The sequence below is a fragment of the Trichoderma gamsii genome (genome assembly GCF_001481775.2).
Source record: "Trichoderma gamsii strain T6085 chromosome Unknown Scaffold_62.2, whole genome shotgun sequence".
Lineage (NCBI taxonomy): Eukaryota > Fungi > Ascomycota > Sordariomycetes > Hypocreales > Hypocreaceae > Trichoderma > Trichoderma gamsii.
In genome coordinates, this window is record NW_020171399.1 from 11,678 (window position 1) to 25,762 (window position 14,085).

General features: G+C 51.5%; 2 protein-coding genes across 2 annotated transcripts; one reads left to right on the forward strand and one right to left on the reverse strand.

Moving 5' to 3' along the window:
- Window positions 1-9,366: 9,366 nt before the first annotated feature.
- Window positions 9,367-9,642, reverse strand: TGAM01_v210393 (hypothetical protein; the record flags this gene model as incomplete). Its single annotated transcript, XM_018810623.1, has 2 exons — window positions 9,367-9,474; window positions 9,520-9,642. The coding sequence occupies 2 exons, from the start codon at window positions 9,640-9,642 to the stop codon at window positions 9,367-9,369; spliced, it is 231 nt and encodes a 76-aa protein (XP_018656156.1).
- Window positions 9,643-10,233: 591 nt separating this feature from the next.
- On the forward strand, window positions 10,234-12,717 carry TGAM01_v210394 (hypothetical protein; the record flags this gene model as incomplete). The annotated part of the gene is made up of 1 exon (XM_018810624.1): window positions 10,234-12,717. One exon carries the CDS (start codon window positions 10,234-10,236, stop codon window positions 12,715-12,717), a length of 2,484 nt encoding a protein of 827 aa, XP_018656157.1.
- Window positions 12,718-14,085: the final 1,368 nt, after the last annotated feature.

Genomic DNA, 14,085 nt, shown 5'->3' on the forward strand with positions numbered 1-14,085 from the left:
CGTTTGCCGCACCACTCGCCGACGATCGACAGATATAGTGTCGCCCCCGGGCTCTTCAGCGCACACAAAGTGGCTAGCGCCATCACCGAAACCCGGCTGCAGTCAGCAATCTTTGGCGTTTGAGGGATCTCTCTGGCGCCCCGTAAGGACGACACAGCGGAAGCCCTCTCCGAAAACACAAGGCGCTTAACGAACTAGCGTACATACGTAATTCGGACATGGGGATCTCTTGAATCTCGGACAGACGGCTACAGGCCGAGAAAGCTTGGCCTGAGAGGGTGCGCATTGCGACGGCCGCGATCAGAAATCGACAAGCAAACACTCCTTGTACATACATCGGTCTGTGCTGGCGAGAACGTGCATAGACATATTTCAGTTGGATGCGTGCCCAACTCGCACAGCTGCTTCAAAGCGATCGTGTTTGTACGAGAGCGTCGTAGACAGACCCGTAAAGGTACCTAGCATGCCCCCTTTGCCCTTTGCCTACCGTATGCCTGTACGGAGTAATGTGAGTGTGCTGCGCTGCAGACACTTCCTCGCGTGATGTGCCTTGTGTCGGTACGGCTTCTGTTTAGCCACCCTCCCCGGACACGTCAGACGACTGCAACCCTCCAGCTACGGTTGCTACCACGGGAGCTTAGGTCTTTCAGCTATGATGCGAGGCCAAAACTGCGACCACCCTTCCCAAAACGACATCCCTGACTTGGATATCTGCGACCAAACGATGGGACAGGAAGCAGCGTCAATCTTCGGAAAACGCTGGCGGTCTAAGCGAGTCACATGTGTGCGTGGGTAGTCCCGTTAAACATCCACAATGAGGATGCTAAAGGCAGACCCCAGGACGCCAACATCCGGAGACTGTGAGTTAGCCGCCCGGCTTTGGCTAGGCTGCGAGCAGCACAAACAAGGAATCCTTGAGCTTTCCCCACAGTGCACCACGTCTCCGACGCTAGGAGGCATATTTCGCCCCAGCTTCAACTCATGCGTCTCCCCCACGGTGTATTGTTGCTTCGTACGAGGTGCGCAAATCCGGATTTCGACTCTTCCGGGAGTATTCCATATATCAAAGGAATTTCAACTTACTATAGAGCTGAAATCTGACATTATCGTTCAAGGCTAGTTCGTTGGTATGTAGGTATAGCGAAGTAAAACCTATGTGCATCATTTTCGTAGTTTGTGGCAGTGTTATCGCAAAATGGGGGGCTCCGACATTTACTTCTGAGCGCCTCTCGCGCTTCGAGGCAGCTTTCATTGTATGTCCCGCGCAAATCAACTCTGGGCAACAACGCTAGATGCAGAATTCTGCCGCCTTGGGTATGTACCTACTTGTATGACTAGTAACATTAGCGGTAGTAGCAGTATTAGCAGTATTACAGTCGAAAATGCAGGCCGTGTAAATCGCTCAACGCGTGCGCCTAGGATCTTGGGAGGGCCTCAAGACAATGCGCTTGTCTTCTTTGTCTACTCGGCATGTGGGCGGGCAAGCCCATTGTTGTTCTCGGTAACCCCGGTTCGGCTCTAAACGAGACACCCAGCACTTGTCCATACGGCAATGCTCCATACGCAGTACAAGCTTCCGGGACGCGGCAAGGATGAGGATGGCCGTGATTCGTACTAGTGCTAGTGGTACGGAGCACTCCGTGCTAGCTCGTGAGATAGCCGTGTGGCCTAATCTTACAATTCCTTACCACAGCGGTCTTGGTGGCTTGTCAGAGCGCTCGTACTTGTAGATTGGGGACGGTGCACATGCAGTGTACCCTGATTATGAGCACTTGGGCGCTATGGCGCCTCCATATCCCCTTCAGCCTTCTTCAAAGTGACCCTTATGGCCAGAGGAGCCACCTACGTTGTTTCATGCTGCTCTCCACAACGCCTTGACTGCTGCTCGTAGTAGCTCACTTCGGCCGCGACGATCAATTGTTAATGGAATGACGCCACCTTGACTCTGGTATCAATTCTCCAAGCTAGTTCGTATCTCAAAAATCATGCTAGAGGGCCGAGAAGCGGGGGTTGTACAATGTGGTCGAAATAATCTGGTAGTCTGAAGAAATAGTCTGGCAATGATGCGAGCAGAATAGAAGCTAAAATGAGTTATACTTCTTCCGCATCCAATAGTGCCGCTAAATATGCTTCGAAGCATCCAAATTCTCTTACATAGTAATCCTCTCTTACGCTCTCCTCCACAGCTCTGTGTAAATGGTTCGGGACACCGTTAAGGAGACAGCTTGTGGACCTGTTCGGACACAGGTGATCGCGAATGTACCTCACTGAAAGTGGCGGACTGTGATACTTTTTAGGAATTAGTTCACGAGTCGAGTGACAATATCGCCTTGCTCTCGGTAGGTTCTGGTCCAAATTGCAAGAAGATGTTGAGTATCTTCTGTTTGGCTTGGGTGGGGCGGTCTAAGACGGCACCTACCTTATGTTTCTCCGGAATGAACCGACACATTGCAGATCTAGACATCTAGACATTAGATGTCGGTACAAGAATACTGAGTGCTGATCTCTCAAGAGCCACCATGTACGCAGCATCAGATTTGATATTATGCTCGTAGTTCATGGCCCGTATAGATAGCTTCGTAGAGCTTGCATCGGTGCTAAATTCCGCTTTTGAGCCTCAGGGAGATGAGCGTTGAGCATCCAGATCGTGCACTAGGGGATGGATTCAATGGGCGGCTGGTCGGCGATCATAGACACGGTACTGCTCTGCCATTAAAGGTTCAATCGGCATGGACGACAAAGGAGGCAGCGAACTGCAGCCCAAGCCGCAATGCCACGTAATAACGCTAGTGGTATTACTGTACCATGATCAGACGGTTAGTCGAAGCGAAATCTTCTGGAAACAATGACCATTCTTCCAGTCCGCTCTTCCGGGTACCCTGCCAGCCTTCAGCCGCAAGGCCGGTGTTTCGAGTTAAAGGAGATGCTGTTCTAGATGTGGGGCCAGAGGCAGGTTCTGTCTTCCGTCTTGGTGCGCCTCGGATGGAAAACTGCGTGCGTAACCACCACTACCATCCCCATCTTCATCTGCAGAGACCCAGTGCTGAGAGGAGTACTAGTCTGCAATAACGCCCACTAGCAGAAGCTGGCGCTAGTGCTATCATCAAGCTATAGTGCGAGCAATTATGCTTGTACCGTGTGTATGGCATGTTCCGTTGAGTAGCGATTTTCGCTTAGCTCTTTTATTTTCACTGCGTACCATGTTGTCTATGGATTTGTTTGTGGATTGCAGCATCGTTTGGTCGGTCCTAGCTGTCTCTACCCAGTACTGGTTAAGGCAGCTCGAGCAAACCTTCGAATCTCAGCTAACCAGCAGCATTCTGTGACGCTTGACGCACTTAATCTAGGATACCTATTCGCCCGCACCTTGAATGATTCGGATCATGAGCGGCTCGGGGGACCGCATGTAGTAAACGGTCGACGAAGAGCGCTACGCATATGCCGTACTCGTCTGGCCCAGCAGGAAGCGGCCTCTCCGCCATGTCGCTGCTCATTTCTTATTCGCGGGCAAAAGCCTTCCAGATACTAGGGGGTTGCCTAGAAGGGTCGACCCAGAGAGATGGAGATACGAATTCGTCGATATCGACCCCTGGTCTCGGTGACTCGCCTGCAGCGCTGCAGATCACTGCTACTGACATCGCTGTTGCTGAATCCACTGCTCCATAGCCATGACGAGCTATATGGGGGTCTTCATATGCATACAGTAGCGCTCGACCCGGTCATTAGCGCTCCTGTCGGATGTGTGCTCGCCCATTTTCGACTCGGAGGCAGCGGAGACTTTCGTGCGCGCGCGCAGGCGTGTAGAAGCGTAGGTATCCTCGTGGGATCTGGAAAACCCCCGCTGATCGTCTATAAGGGCAGGAGTCAACACCGACACAGCTGATCGCAACACCTCGCATGTATACTGTACCTACAAACCAGTAAATTGGTGTTGCGAATAAACCCTCGGCAGCACAAAGTAGATCGAATCAGGCCCCATGGAGGATTGCTTCGGAGGCTCCGCAATATGGCCATCGGTAATGAAGCACGGCTCTAAAGTAGCAGTGCGGAGAAGGCCTCGTGCTAGATACCTAGTTTGATAGGAGGAGGTACGAGTCAAGGTGAATATAGGCGGCCAGCTAACATTGGGCAATAGTTTGCGGAATAAAGGTACCTACCTAGGTACACTCTCTGAACGTGCGAGAATGTTTTTTTCCCCAACAGGATGACAAGGCCTACCTGCCCAATTCTTCCTTCCGCACTTGCCTGGCGGTGTACTGGAATCCGCATTTCCAATCTCCAGCCGGGAAGGCACTACTACTTGTAAGCAGTTAGCACGTCGATACACTCGGAACCTAGAGCTATCACACCGCTGAACGCGTACTGGGCATGGCCTGAAATTCCGCACCCGCATAGGCCGCAACAGGCGACGAGCTGCTCTCCCACGTGTGGCGCGGCCAGCCCTGCTAGATGCCCCCGTACAGGCATTCATGTTCCCTTGGAGGGTATCTGACTAGCGGCAGTACGGGGTATCAAGTAGGGTTGTAGCCTGTAGGTGCCGTCGGCCGTATCGCCAGCCTGCAGCACGAGTATGATACGTGCGGGTACATGCTTTAGTGCGCTGCAGGGCTTCGCTTTCCTGGCAAAACGGGTTATCAATCAGGCAATTTTACGGCATCTAGTGCTTCGTAGTCGCCGAGAGCCTGCCGATATGGGCGCCCAGGCCACCGGTGCCAGGCACTGCAGACACGCGAACTGGCAAGGACCAGTATCTCAGCGGCGGAAGACAGTGCCCTGAGTACCTGCCTATTGAATTGACCTCTGAAAGGCCCTAGGAGGAGCTGCTTCGCTATGTGGGAAACCCAGGGAAGGTGCAGCGTGCAACAGCAGGAACAACATGACGTGGGCGCATTCTTCGAGATGCAAGTGCTACTGTCAATGGGCAAACCGGGTTTATAATTTCGTTTCTCGTAGAGAGATATACTGGGGCACAGACAATTCATTCGAGCTGCTTGAATGCTTATACGAGTGATCACCTCTAAACCCTCGAGGTTCGGACATTCAGGCCTCCATGCGCATAAGACACCAAGGCTCGTCTCTAATTACTTGTAGGTGTTCGTGCCCCAAGTAAGCATGGGAACAGGCTGGCCGTTATAGGTACAGTATCTATCAAGTGAGTATTTTCTGACAGATGCTATCTAGCGAGTAGAAATGCACACCTCTCCCACCAGTCTTGTCAGCTGGGAGGGAACCAAGAACACTCGTACGTTGACTCTCGCTGAGTATCAGATGTCTCGAAACCGGGCCTCGTTTCGACAGAACGATCAATGGGGGGAGGGGTTGAACCTGGACACCCGCGGACACCAACGGGCTCTTGGCAAGCAGAAAAGAGAGACCTACGCCGTTCAAGTACCCTTGAAGCCATCCCGTGTACTCCTCATCGTGGACTATTACAAGTATATGGATCCAGCGTCTCCTGTCGTGTAACTGGTTTCACACCTCTTTCGTTTTGATCAGTTGTCACATTTCATCCTCGGCGCTGTTGCCTGGGTTTGAACCTTGAGCCCATCTGAGCGCGGCCGCTTTGACATGCCTATTGTCCCCTTGTGGGTACGGAGGTGGTGTTGCTGATACGCAATCACCATCTCGCCGCCAGACACCACGCGATGGACACCGTGCCTAGGTTGCGACAGTAATACGGAGTACTGTGCACCCTGCGAGTGCCAGGTTAACCCACAATCGATGCGACTTCACCACGGAGTAGTCCGAGCGGTTATGCTGCGCGTCGCACCGAGCGTACCATGATTCCGGGCTCGCAGCCAAAAGACTTCGGACAATCATCAACCCGTTTTGTTGTTCTCAAGTAGCGCTTCGCATGCCATCTCAAGCTACCTCTACTCCATGCTGACGGTGCTATATACCCGTACAAGTACTCCGTCAGAAAGCTCAGCTGGCTGGGAGTCTCGTGGCTACAGCTCAGAGCCTAAACCACACCTTCTATTCGGCGGCACACGATCTTGCTATTCTCGGTCTTCGGAAAAGAACTAGACGAAGGTTCTCGGATGAATCTTACTGCTATCTTTCGTGCTAGCTGTTTTTCTCCGCTCTTGCCATCCAGACCCCATGCTCTAGGCAGTTGCTCTAGCCTTTGGCTCCGTCTTGTCTCCGCCAAGCCGTCTCATCCAGATAGGTACCTATTCCACAGAAGTACATTTATGAGCATGCTCAGGTACGGCCTTGCGTCACCAAGCACTACAAGTAAATGTTGCAATCTTCCGGAGACTCCCGATCGCCTGCTTGCTAGGACTACGCCACGCGCTCTTTGGCTCATCTTTGTTGTACATTGCCGCAGAGCCGCCAGATATTGAAGCTGAGTGTTGGCCAGGGTCGTCTCCAGCGCTTTGCTCGGCTCACCAACACCCGGCACCCGGTACTCGCTCCCCAATCTGGCGCTTCGGGCACTACTCCATACTTTTGTTACACAGCATGCCGATATGCAGCAGGTCATGAAACTATGCCGCAGCCGCTCGATGCGGGGTTGTTTTCAACGGTCTATTAGTACTATGCCATCGTCTCCTTCGACAGACTGATTGTATTTATCAAAGCCTCAAGAACTCTAAATCTACATGCCATGTCTGGGAGGAAAAGAAGAGTAAAGAGCAGTTCTTTTTGCTATCCTGGTCATCGCTCCATTCATACGTATAGAGAGAAGAAGACAGGACGAGAAAGCGAAGAGGATAAAGTTCGACCACGTTTAGTTACGTGAACATCTGGAAGGCTGCTTTAGGTCCCGAGAGCCGAAGATTATATCGCTATCCGCTCTACTGTATTAAGAGCAACAGAGCACGGAAAATTGGGAGCTGGGGGTAGACGATGCTTGCAGGGACGAGAACAAGCACGGGGGTATTTTTACATTACTCGTATTACTGTACAGACGGCGGCTCACTCGGCTCCAACCCGAATGCTTGCTCCACAGCTTGAAGCAGCTCAAAGAATTCGTCACCCTTTCGGCGCCCTCCTCTGCGGATACAGCCATGCCATTGGCGCCCACGCGCGGTGCGGCATCGACTTGTAAAGACCAACCACCTCATGTACGAGCAGACACAAGCTTTAGGGCATGGCACTCCTTCTTCAGGACTGTTTAGACGGCAACTTGCAGGGCCTCCTATCCGCCTGCGTCATTCCTTGAGCAACAGCCCTGCCGTGCATCCTCGTCCATCTCTTGATGCTACTGTACTACGGCACTCTATCGCTCCCGTCAGGGTCCCGGCCGGCGGTTCGGGGGACAGCCTCGAATCGGCCAAGTTTTAGGCTCACCCACCACTGATTGGCCGCGGCCACTGAAATGCGAATGAGCGCGGTGGGTGGTGACACAGTAGCTTCAGACGCCACGCGCTTGATCGCTTGAGCCAAACAGAGGGCAAAACATGAGCCTAATTTCATGCGAGGATCCCGCATCCTCTGAGGGCGACTTCACCTAGTTAACACGGAGCCACACAGTACCAATTCATCCGTTTAACCAGGCGAGATGGTTTATCATTGTGGATTGTATTCTGGCTAGTGTACCAAGCAGCATGTACTAGCACTACTGCTAGCAGTACGGAAAACTGCTACTGCGAGTACCTATTCGCCCTGGCTCAAGCCTAGCACGGGGCTTTCTTGAGAGAGCACGTTGTGTCTTCCCAAGAGGGTACCTACAAGCATGTACTTCGACCACAACGGAAGAAACCGTCCTCTTTGCGGGGTTGATGCTACATCCAAGCACTAGGAGCATTCAGTAGCAATATTCGTCATGCAGACACGCTAAATGCAGAGAAGCACTCTCTGTGCCTATTTCGACGTTCCAGAACACGCGCGAGCAGCTCGCCTAAGTTCGACTAAGGTTTTCGGCTTCCACAGCCGCCGCAACGAATTCTTGACGTTGCTGAAGACAATCTGGTCAACTATAACAAGCGATCCAGACATATCGGATTTTCTGGGAGGGAATTTCGGGCCACGCGGCATGCAAGTGACTACATCTTCCGGCGAGCAAGCATACAAGTACAGTGGTGCAGCGAGCCCAAGTAAACACGTGTGGATATGCGGTGTGCCCCGTACTAGACACAGAGCAATACCCTTTTCCCCCAATAGCGAATCTTCAATGGAGATGGCAGCAGCAGCCAGTCGGCATCGAGGGAAAAAAAAATGGCTAAAAAGCTTACCATCCCCTGTCTACGGAGCGCTGGTGCACATCATGTCCCGAATTAGGCGGATTCGGCCCCGGAGGGAGCCACATGCCGTATGAAGCTTGGCAGGCCTGGCCGAATGCATGGCCAAATGCGCGTTGATACAGGCTTGTGCGGTCCGTAGATGGGACGACGCGCGCCGTATTGGTAGGTATCACCAACGTTGCGAGGTACCTAGTTTGTGTGGCTCGTTCATTTTCACCTCGCTTCTGTGCGCATGGAGTAGGGGCTACAGAATACTGTACCAGTGACCGCCAACATCATTATCTATGGGTGGGGTTGGCCGTCGGATCGGATTCGCCGTTTGTCAAACATCGCAAGACGCTGTGGTGGCTCCGTAGAATGTAGAATGGGAAGAATAGGTACAACAAACTTGGCTCTTCGTCTGCTGTATATACATGCAGCCACGGCTGAGGGCGATCCAGGCGTTTCATGGGTATGGGTATCTGGGCATCGGAGGACATCTGCCTCTCGATCGACTGATTTGGCTTGGTTGGCTATCCCAGAACTCTTTTGTCGGATGCGTTTGTGTGTGCGTGTGTCAATTTTCTTTACGCCGCAACACGCACAGCTGTCTTGCAAAGATGGATAGGACATGGTGAGGACTGCGTCGTATTTTGTTCTCGGGCTGAACTGATTCTCACTTCCAGCCCTCAACAGTCGAGTCATCGGAAATTAAGAGAAGAAGACGAGAAGCTGACGACCAAGAGCAATCCATGTGCGGCGGTGGTTCGCGGCGCGGCATGACATATGACCTGAGAGAGACCCGGTAGCAGGCCCGATTGATCACGACTGGGGTGGTGCCGTCCCTGGAGTCAATGCATTGCTCCAGTGGCCCAGCTGGCGCTCGAAACACATTAGCCTTGGCTGATCTCGACTGGTCAATTCCTACTTGTGCTAAAGGGTGGTGTGGCCTTACCAGCCGCCCCACGTCTGCCAATCCAGATATATTTCCGAATCTGATTTAATGGGCGGAGGGCCACGGCGGATGACGGAGGAGCACGCACTGGAATACTAGTAGGTCTTTGCCTGATACTTGATACTTGTACAAGCACATCGCTGCTGTAACCCGCTTGGGGCCGCGAGGCGATACTGCGACTAGTATACCTGCATCAAGTCGCCGCCTCCTTCACACCCCTCCTCCACGCTGCTCTTGCTTGCTTCACATACCAGACCCAGGGCTCTTCTCCCGCGGCATTGCTTGCATCTCGGCAGTCACAGCAGCGGCCGCCGTCTTAAATTCGCCAGCCAGCCACCTCGAGTCGTCTTCCTTGGTCGCGAGAGTCTTCGCCCATTGTCATCTCCGACGGCGCACCTTTTGGGCTTGGGCACCCAGCTTCTGCTTCTGCTCCTGCTCCTGCTGTTGCTGCTGTTGTGCTGTTTGTCCCAGTTGCTGAGCGCAGACCGCGTAATCGCCGCCGTGACCCAATTTGCACATGTCAGATGCCGGCTTGCGATCCTTGCGACAGCTTCACTGAACGGGAGGGCTGCCGTGGATTCTTCGAGCTGAGTATTTCATCAGCAGTGCCGCAACTGAACTTGGATATAGATTTTGCTTCTACATCGCAAGACAAGACAAGACGAGGTCGGAGCTGGCTGAGGCGCAGTGCAGATTTGCTCATACCCAAACGATAGTTGGCATCTTAGAGCAGCCTTTCTTCTTCTTTGGCTAGCCTTGTTTTCTTTGCTTTTGCCTTCTGCCCACTCTCCCGGTTCTCGTTTCTTTTTTCTCAGCCACCTCGCCCTCGAAACTCAGCGCCGCGGTAGAGCAGCGCCATTGGTTCTAGAAGACATCGACGGCTGGCGTAATACAGGCGCCTTCGAATACGGGACGCGGAGTTCCCTTCCGTTAGTGCCGAGAGCCAGATCGGTTGGGTCACTCAACTGCCTAACACAGCACCAAACTTAGTTTTGCATCGGTAATTCAACGACGGGCGTGTATATCCACGCTGCAGGCTGGTGTCCTGATATTTTTTGTTTTTGTTTTGTGTTTCTGGATTTGGGTTTGATCAACACAAACAACGAAACCATGGCAGAAACGTCGCACAATCCTTATCCGCGATCTCCCAATCCTTCGACCAGGTCATACGACTCGTCGTCTGTCTCATCTGCAACATCGCCCCGACCTCCATCGAGGTACCTTGGAAGCATGCTGAACGCAGCGGGAAGACCAAACCCGACACCACCTCAGCCCCTGGGTATCCCGACTTTGCCTCCCGTGAACCAGGGCTTTCCGCCTTATGCGCCTATGCCGCCAACGTCCATCATGGGCCGTGAATCGGTTGCTTCTACCGACTCTCTAGTAAGTAGTCAAGGCCTCGGGGGCTCTCAACTGTCGGGCGCTTCAGGCGTGCAAGGGCAAAAGAGGGCTTATCGTCAAAGACGGAAAGATCCCAGCTGCGACGCCTGTCGAGAGAGAAAAGTCAAGTGTGATGCGACTGAGACGACGAGTTGCTCTGAATGCTCCAGTCGAAATGTCAAATGCCAGTTCACCAAGGAAACAAATCGGAGAATGTCGTCTATTAAACAGGTGCAGGATCTGGAGAAACAGATCGAAAAGGTCCGGCGCGACAACAACAACCTCCGTCGGCTGCTGCAGGAGAGAGATGGCTCCATGGATATTGATGTCGAATCAAGAGAGCGATCATCTTCCCAGATGCCGCCTCCCATCGAGACTGAGAGCAGATCACGCAAGAGGCCTCAACCAGTCCCCGACCTTGCTCTGGCGAGAACGAACTTGCGAAGCTTCTCGAAAGGCGTTTGGAAACCTCCGGCGCAGCACCGCCTGCCAGCACCAGCTGTGTTTGACGCTCCTACGCCGGATTTGCCCTCCCGTCAGATTGCTGACCAGCTGCTAAACACGTATTATGGTTCGGCGCACACGATGTTTCCCATCATCCATTTACCTACGTTCAAATCCATGGTTGATGATTTGTACAGAGCAAGCCCACCCCGCATGCCACCGGGGTTCTTGTGTTTATTTTTCGCCGTTTTGGCGACTGGCAGCTTGTTTACAAGCGAATTGCCTGCGACTCCTGTTACCTTTTACCGACCTGCCGAGCTATTGGAATCCGCACGCAAAGCAATAGATCCTTGGTGCAATCATCACACCCTCGATGACGCCAGAGCTCTTATCCTCATAACAATCTGCCTCAACGAAATGAATCTGAAATCTGCGGCGTGGAACTGGCTGGGCAATGCTGTGCGTGTTGGTCAGGATCTAGGCCTGTATTTCGATTCGGAAACCTGGCCCGTGATTGAAGGAGAAATGCGACGTAGAACTTGGTGGGCGATTTACATTTTAGACAGGGTTTTGGCCACCGAGATGGGCCATCCGTTTCTTATTGATGATGCAGACTGCAGCGTGGATTTGCCAGCTGCTGTGGACGACCAATACATCCGAGATGACGGAATGAGAGTTCCCACCGGGGCCGAGCCACTTACTCATTCTCTTCTAGCTGTTATTCATGTTGTGCGGTCCTACACGTCCATCGTGAAAGCGACTGATACTCCCACAATACCGCTTGTACAACTTACCAATTTTGATGCGCATTTCAAGAAGTGCCTCAACACTTTCCCTCCAGCTTGCGATCCGGCGAGCACAGTGGCTTTGGCGCCTCACTTCTTGGCACCTCTTACTTATTTGTTCCACGCACGGCTGCTTCTCCACCGTCATAACCTGAATCCCAACTGCGATGTCGATACCCGCCTTGCCGCTATTGAAAGCTGTATGCACATTGCGATTGAGACTGCGTCACTGATTAACCGAACGGGCTCTCCTGCTGATGGAGCCACCGCTCTTCTAACATCTCACGTCTTTCGCTCTACTCTATTTTTGTTATTGACGGGATATCTGGACCATGCTATCACCTGCATTCGAGCTTTGGCGGCTATAGATGCCAGACGCGATATTACCACTGCCTGTGGGAGATACCTTTCGTTTTTCGCCTCTACTTTGAGTGTCAAGCGAGCCGAGTATTCGAGCCATATAGCAAGAACAACCTCACCCCATGCCTTTTCCTCTGCAAGATCTCCGGTTGATCCATCAACCCTTTTGGTTTCGCTGGCTAGAGACGAAGAGCTGATAGCATATGTCTCCGCCGACCTTCATGCTTCACCTTCAAGATCTTGGGTTTGGAACGAAGGGCACGATCGCGATTATCCGCCCCCCAAGACTGATAGCGTTCCATCTGGAGGGCTTGGACACGCCCTTTTTAGTTCAGTAATGAGAACTGGGCTGAGTGACGAAGAGCGCAGGGATTGGGGAGGATGGTCTCAGCTGGAAACGGCGGTTCGAGCATTAGGAACGACTGCTCATGCCATGAGCAACTGGGCAACTCTCCCGCCTCCTCAGGTGAAGAGAGAATCCCCAGCACCAAGCATGCCTGCTATGCAGCGGCTATCAGATGCCCCTCGATATACTTCAGAAGTGCCAAAGTATGGTAACGAACCATCGAGACCGACTGCCAGTCCAGCAGGCAGAGACAGACTAAGCATTGCGAACATCATATGATCACCACGAAGGCCGATAGGAATTTGGGAAATGATACACGAAACCTAAGACGACACGCCGTTCAGTTTTTTATTTTTCATTATCTGTATTTTTTTTCCACCATGTTTTTTCGCCATTATTTTGCGACTTTCACTTGGGTAAAAAGGGGAGAAACAGGGGAAATCACGACTCGTTTATTTTTTATTCTTTTTATTCTTCTCTTCTCTTTTCAACCTTGGAATTGTTCATGCCTATTGGATCTTGGAAAATTAAAAATAGTAGTCGCAGGGACGACATTTGATACCAATCTACTCTCAAGCATACCCAAGGATGTGGCGATTGCATTACCTTTTTTTTTACCCTTTTGCTGCACACGAATTTTGCAAGAGAAACTTTTTTTTTTATCCCCTTTGCTCTTTATATACACATATACCAATCCTGCTTTTCTTAATTATTGTTACATTGTCGGTCACGGACGCAAGAGTAGGAGATACCACGAGCGCTTGTTATATGTGCTTCACCCCCTTTTTCCAGCCTTCCTTTTCTTGCTTCCTTGTCTCTTACTTTAGGATGAAAGCGTGTAGTGCACTGGTCTTGTGTGTCATGAGGACTTCTTTTTCATCAATGCATATGATGTAATAGCCTGTATGATATCGACTGATACCTATTCGATTATTCGATAGCAAGATAATTTAACCCTTACTCACACTCTAACGCGTTTCTCGCCCCTTTCCGCGAATAATTATCACCGTCGATCGTCATCAAGATCATCTCCGATACGACGCTTTGTTCATTATCTATCTAAGTTTCTAAGCATACGGCGTATATAAAAAGAGCATACAAAGCCTCATTAAGATACATCGCGATTCAACGAGATCTCCCGTCAAGTTGCAACTGAGAAAATTTGTCATGCAGCATGTCTCTCATCACACCTCCATCGTCAACATAAATAGCTAGATCCATGGCCTTGAGCGCCCAGCGATGGCACGAGTCTGATTCTCCTCGGACATAGTATTCGATCCCATGATTAAACGTCGTAGCAACAAGCCATTCTATTTCGGCCGACGGCAGTTTATTTCCAATCTGTAAAAGAATTAGCAAAGGCTGTACTACTACCGGAGACATCTCCGTATGAAGAGAAGCGTACTTCGTTTGCCTCTCCAGCTATTTGCAAAGCTTGGTCAGTTAGCTGAAAAGCCGAAATATCGTCCGTTCCCAGAATAACTTGAAACATGCAACGAACATATTTCATAAGTTTCTCATAATCGAACTTTTTCAATTCAAAAATCTCATTGATGATCAGTTGCATAGTTGAAAACATTACTAAAGGCATGTGGAGTCAGCTTTTTCACCCAAGATGTGGCATGGAAGGCTTGAACCGCACGCTTA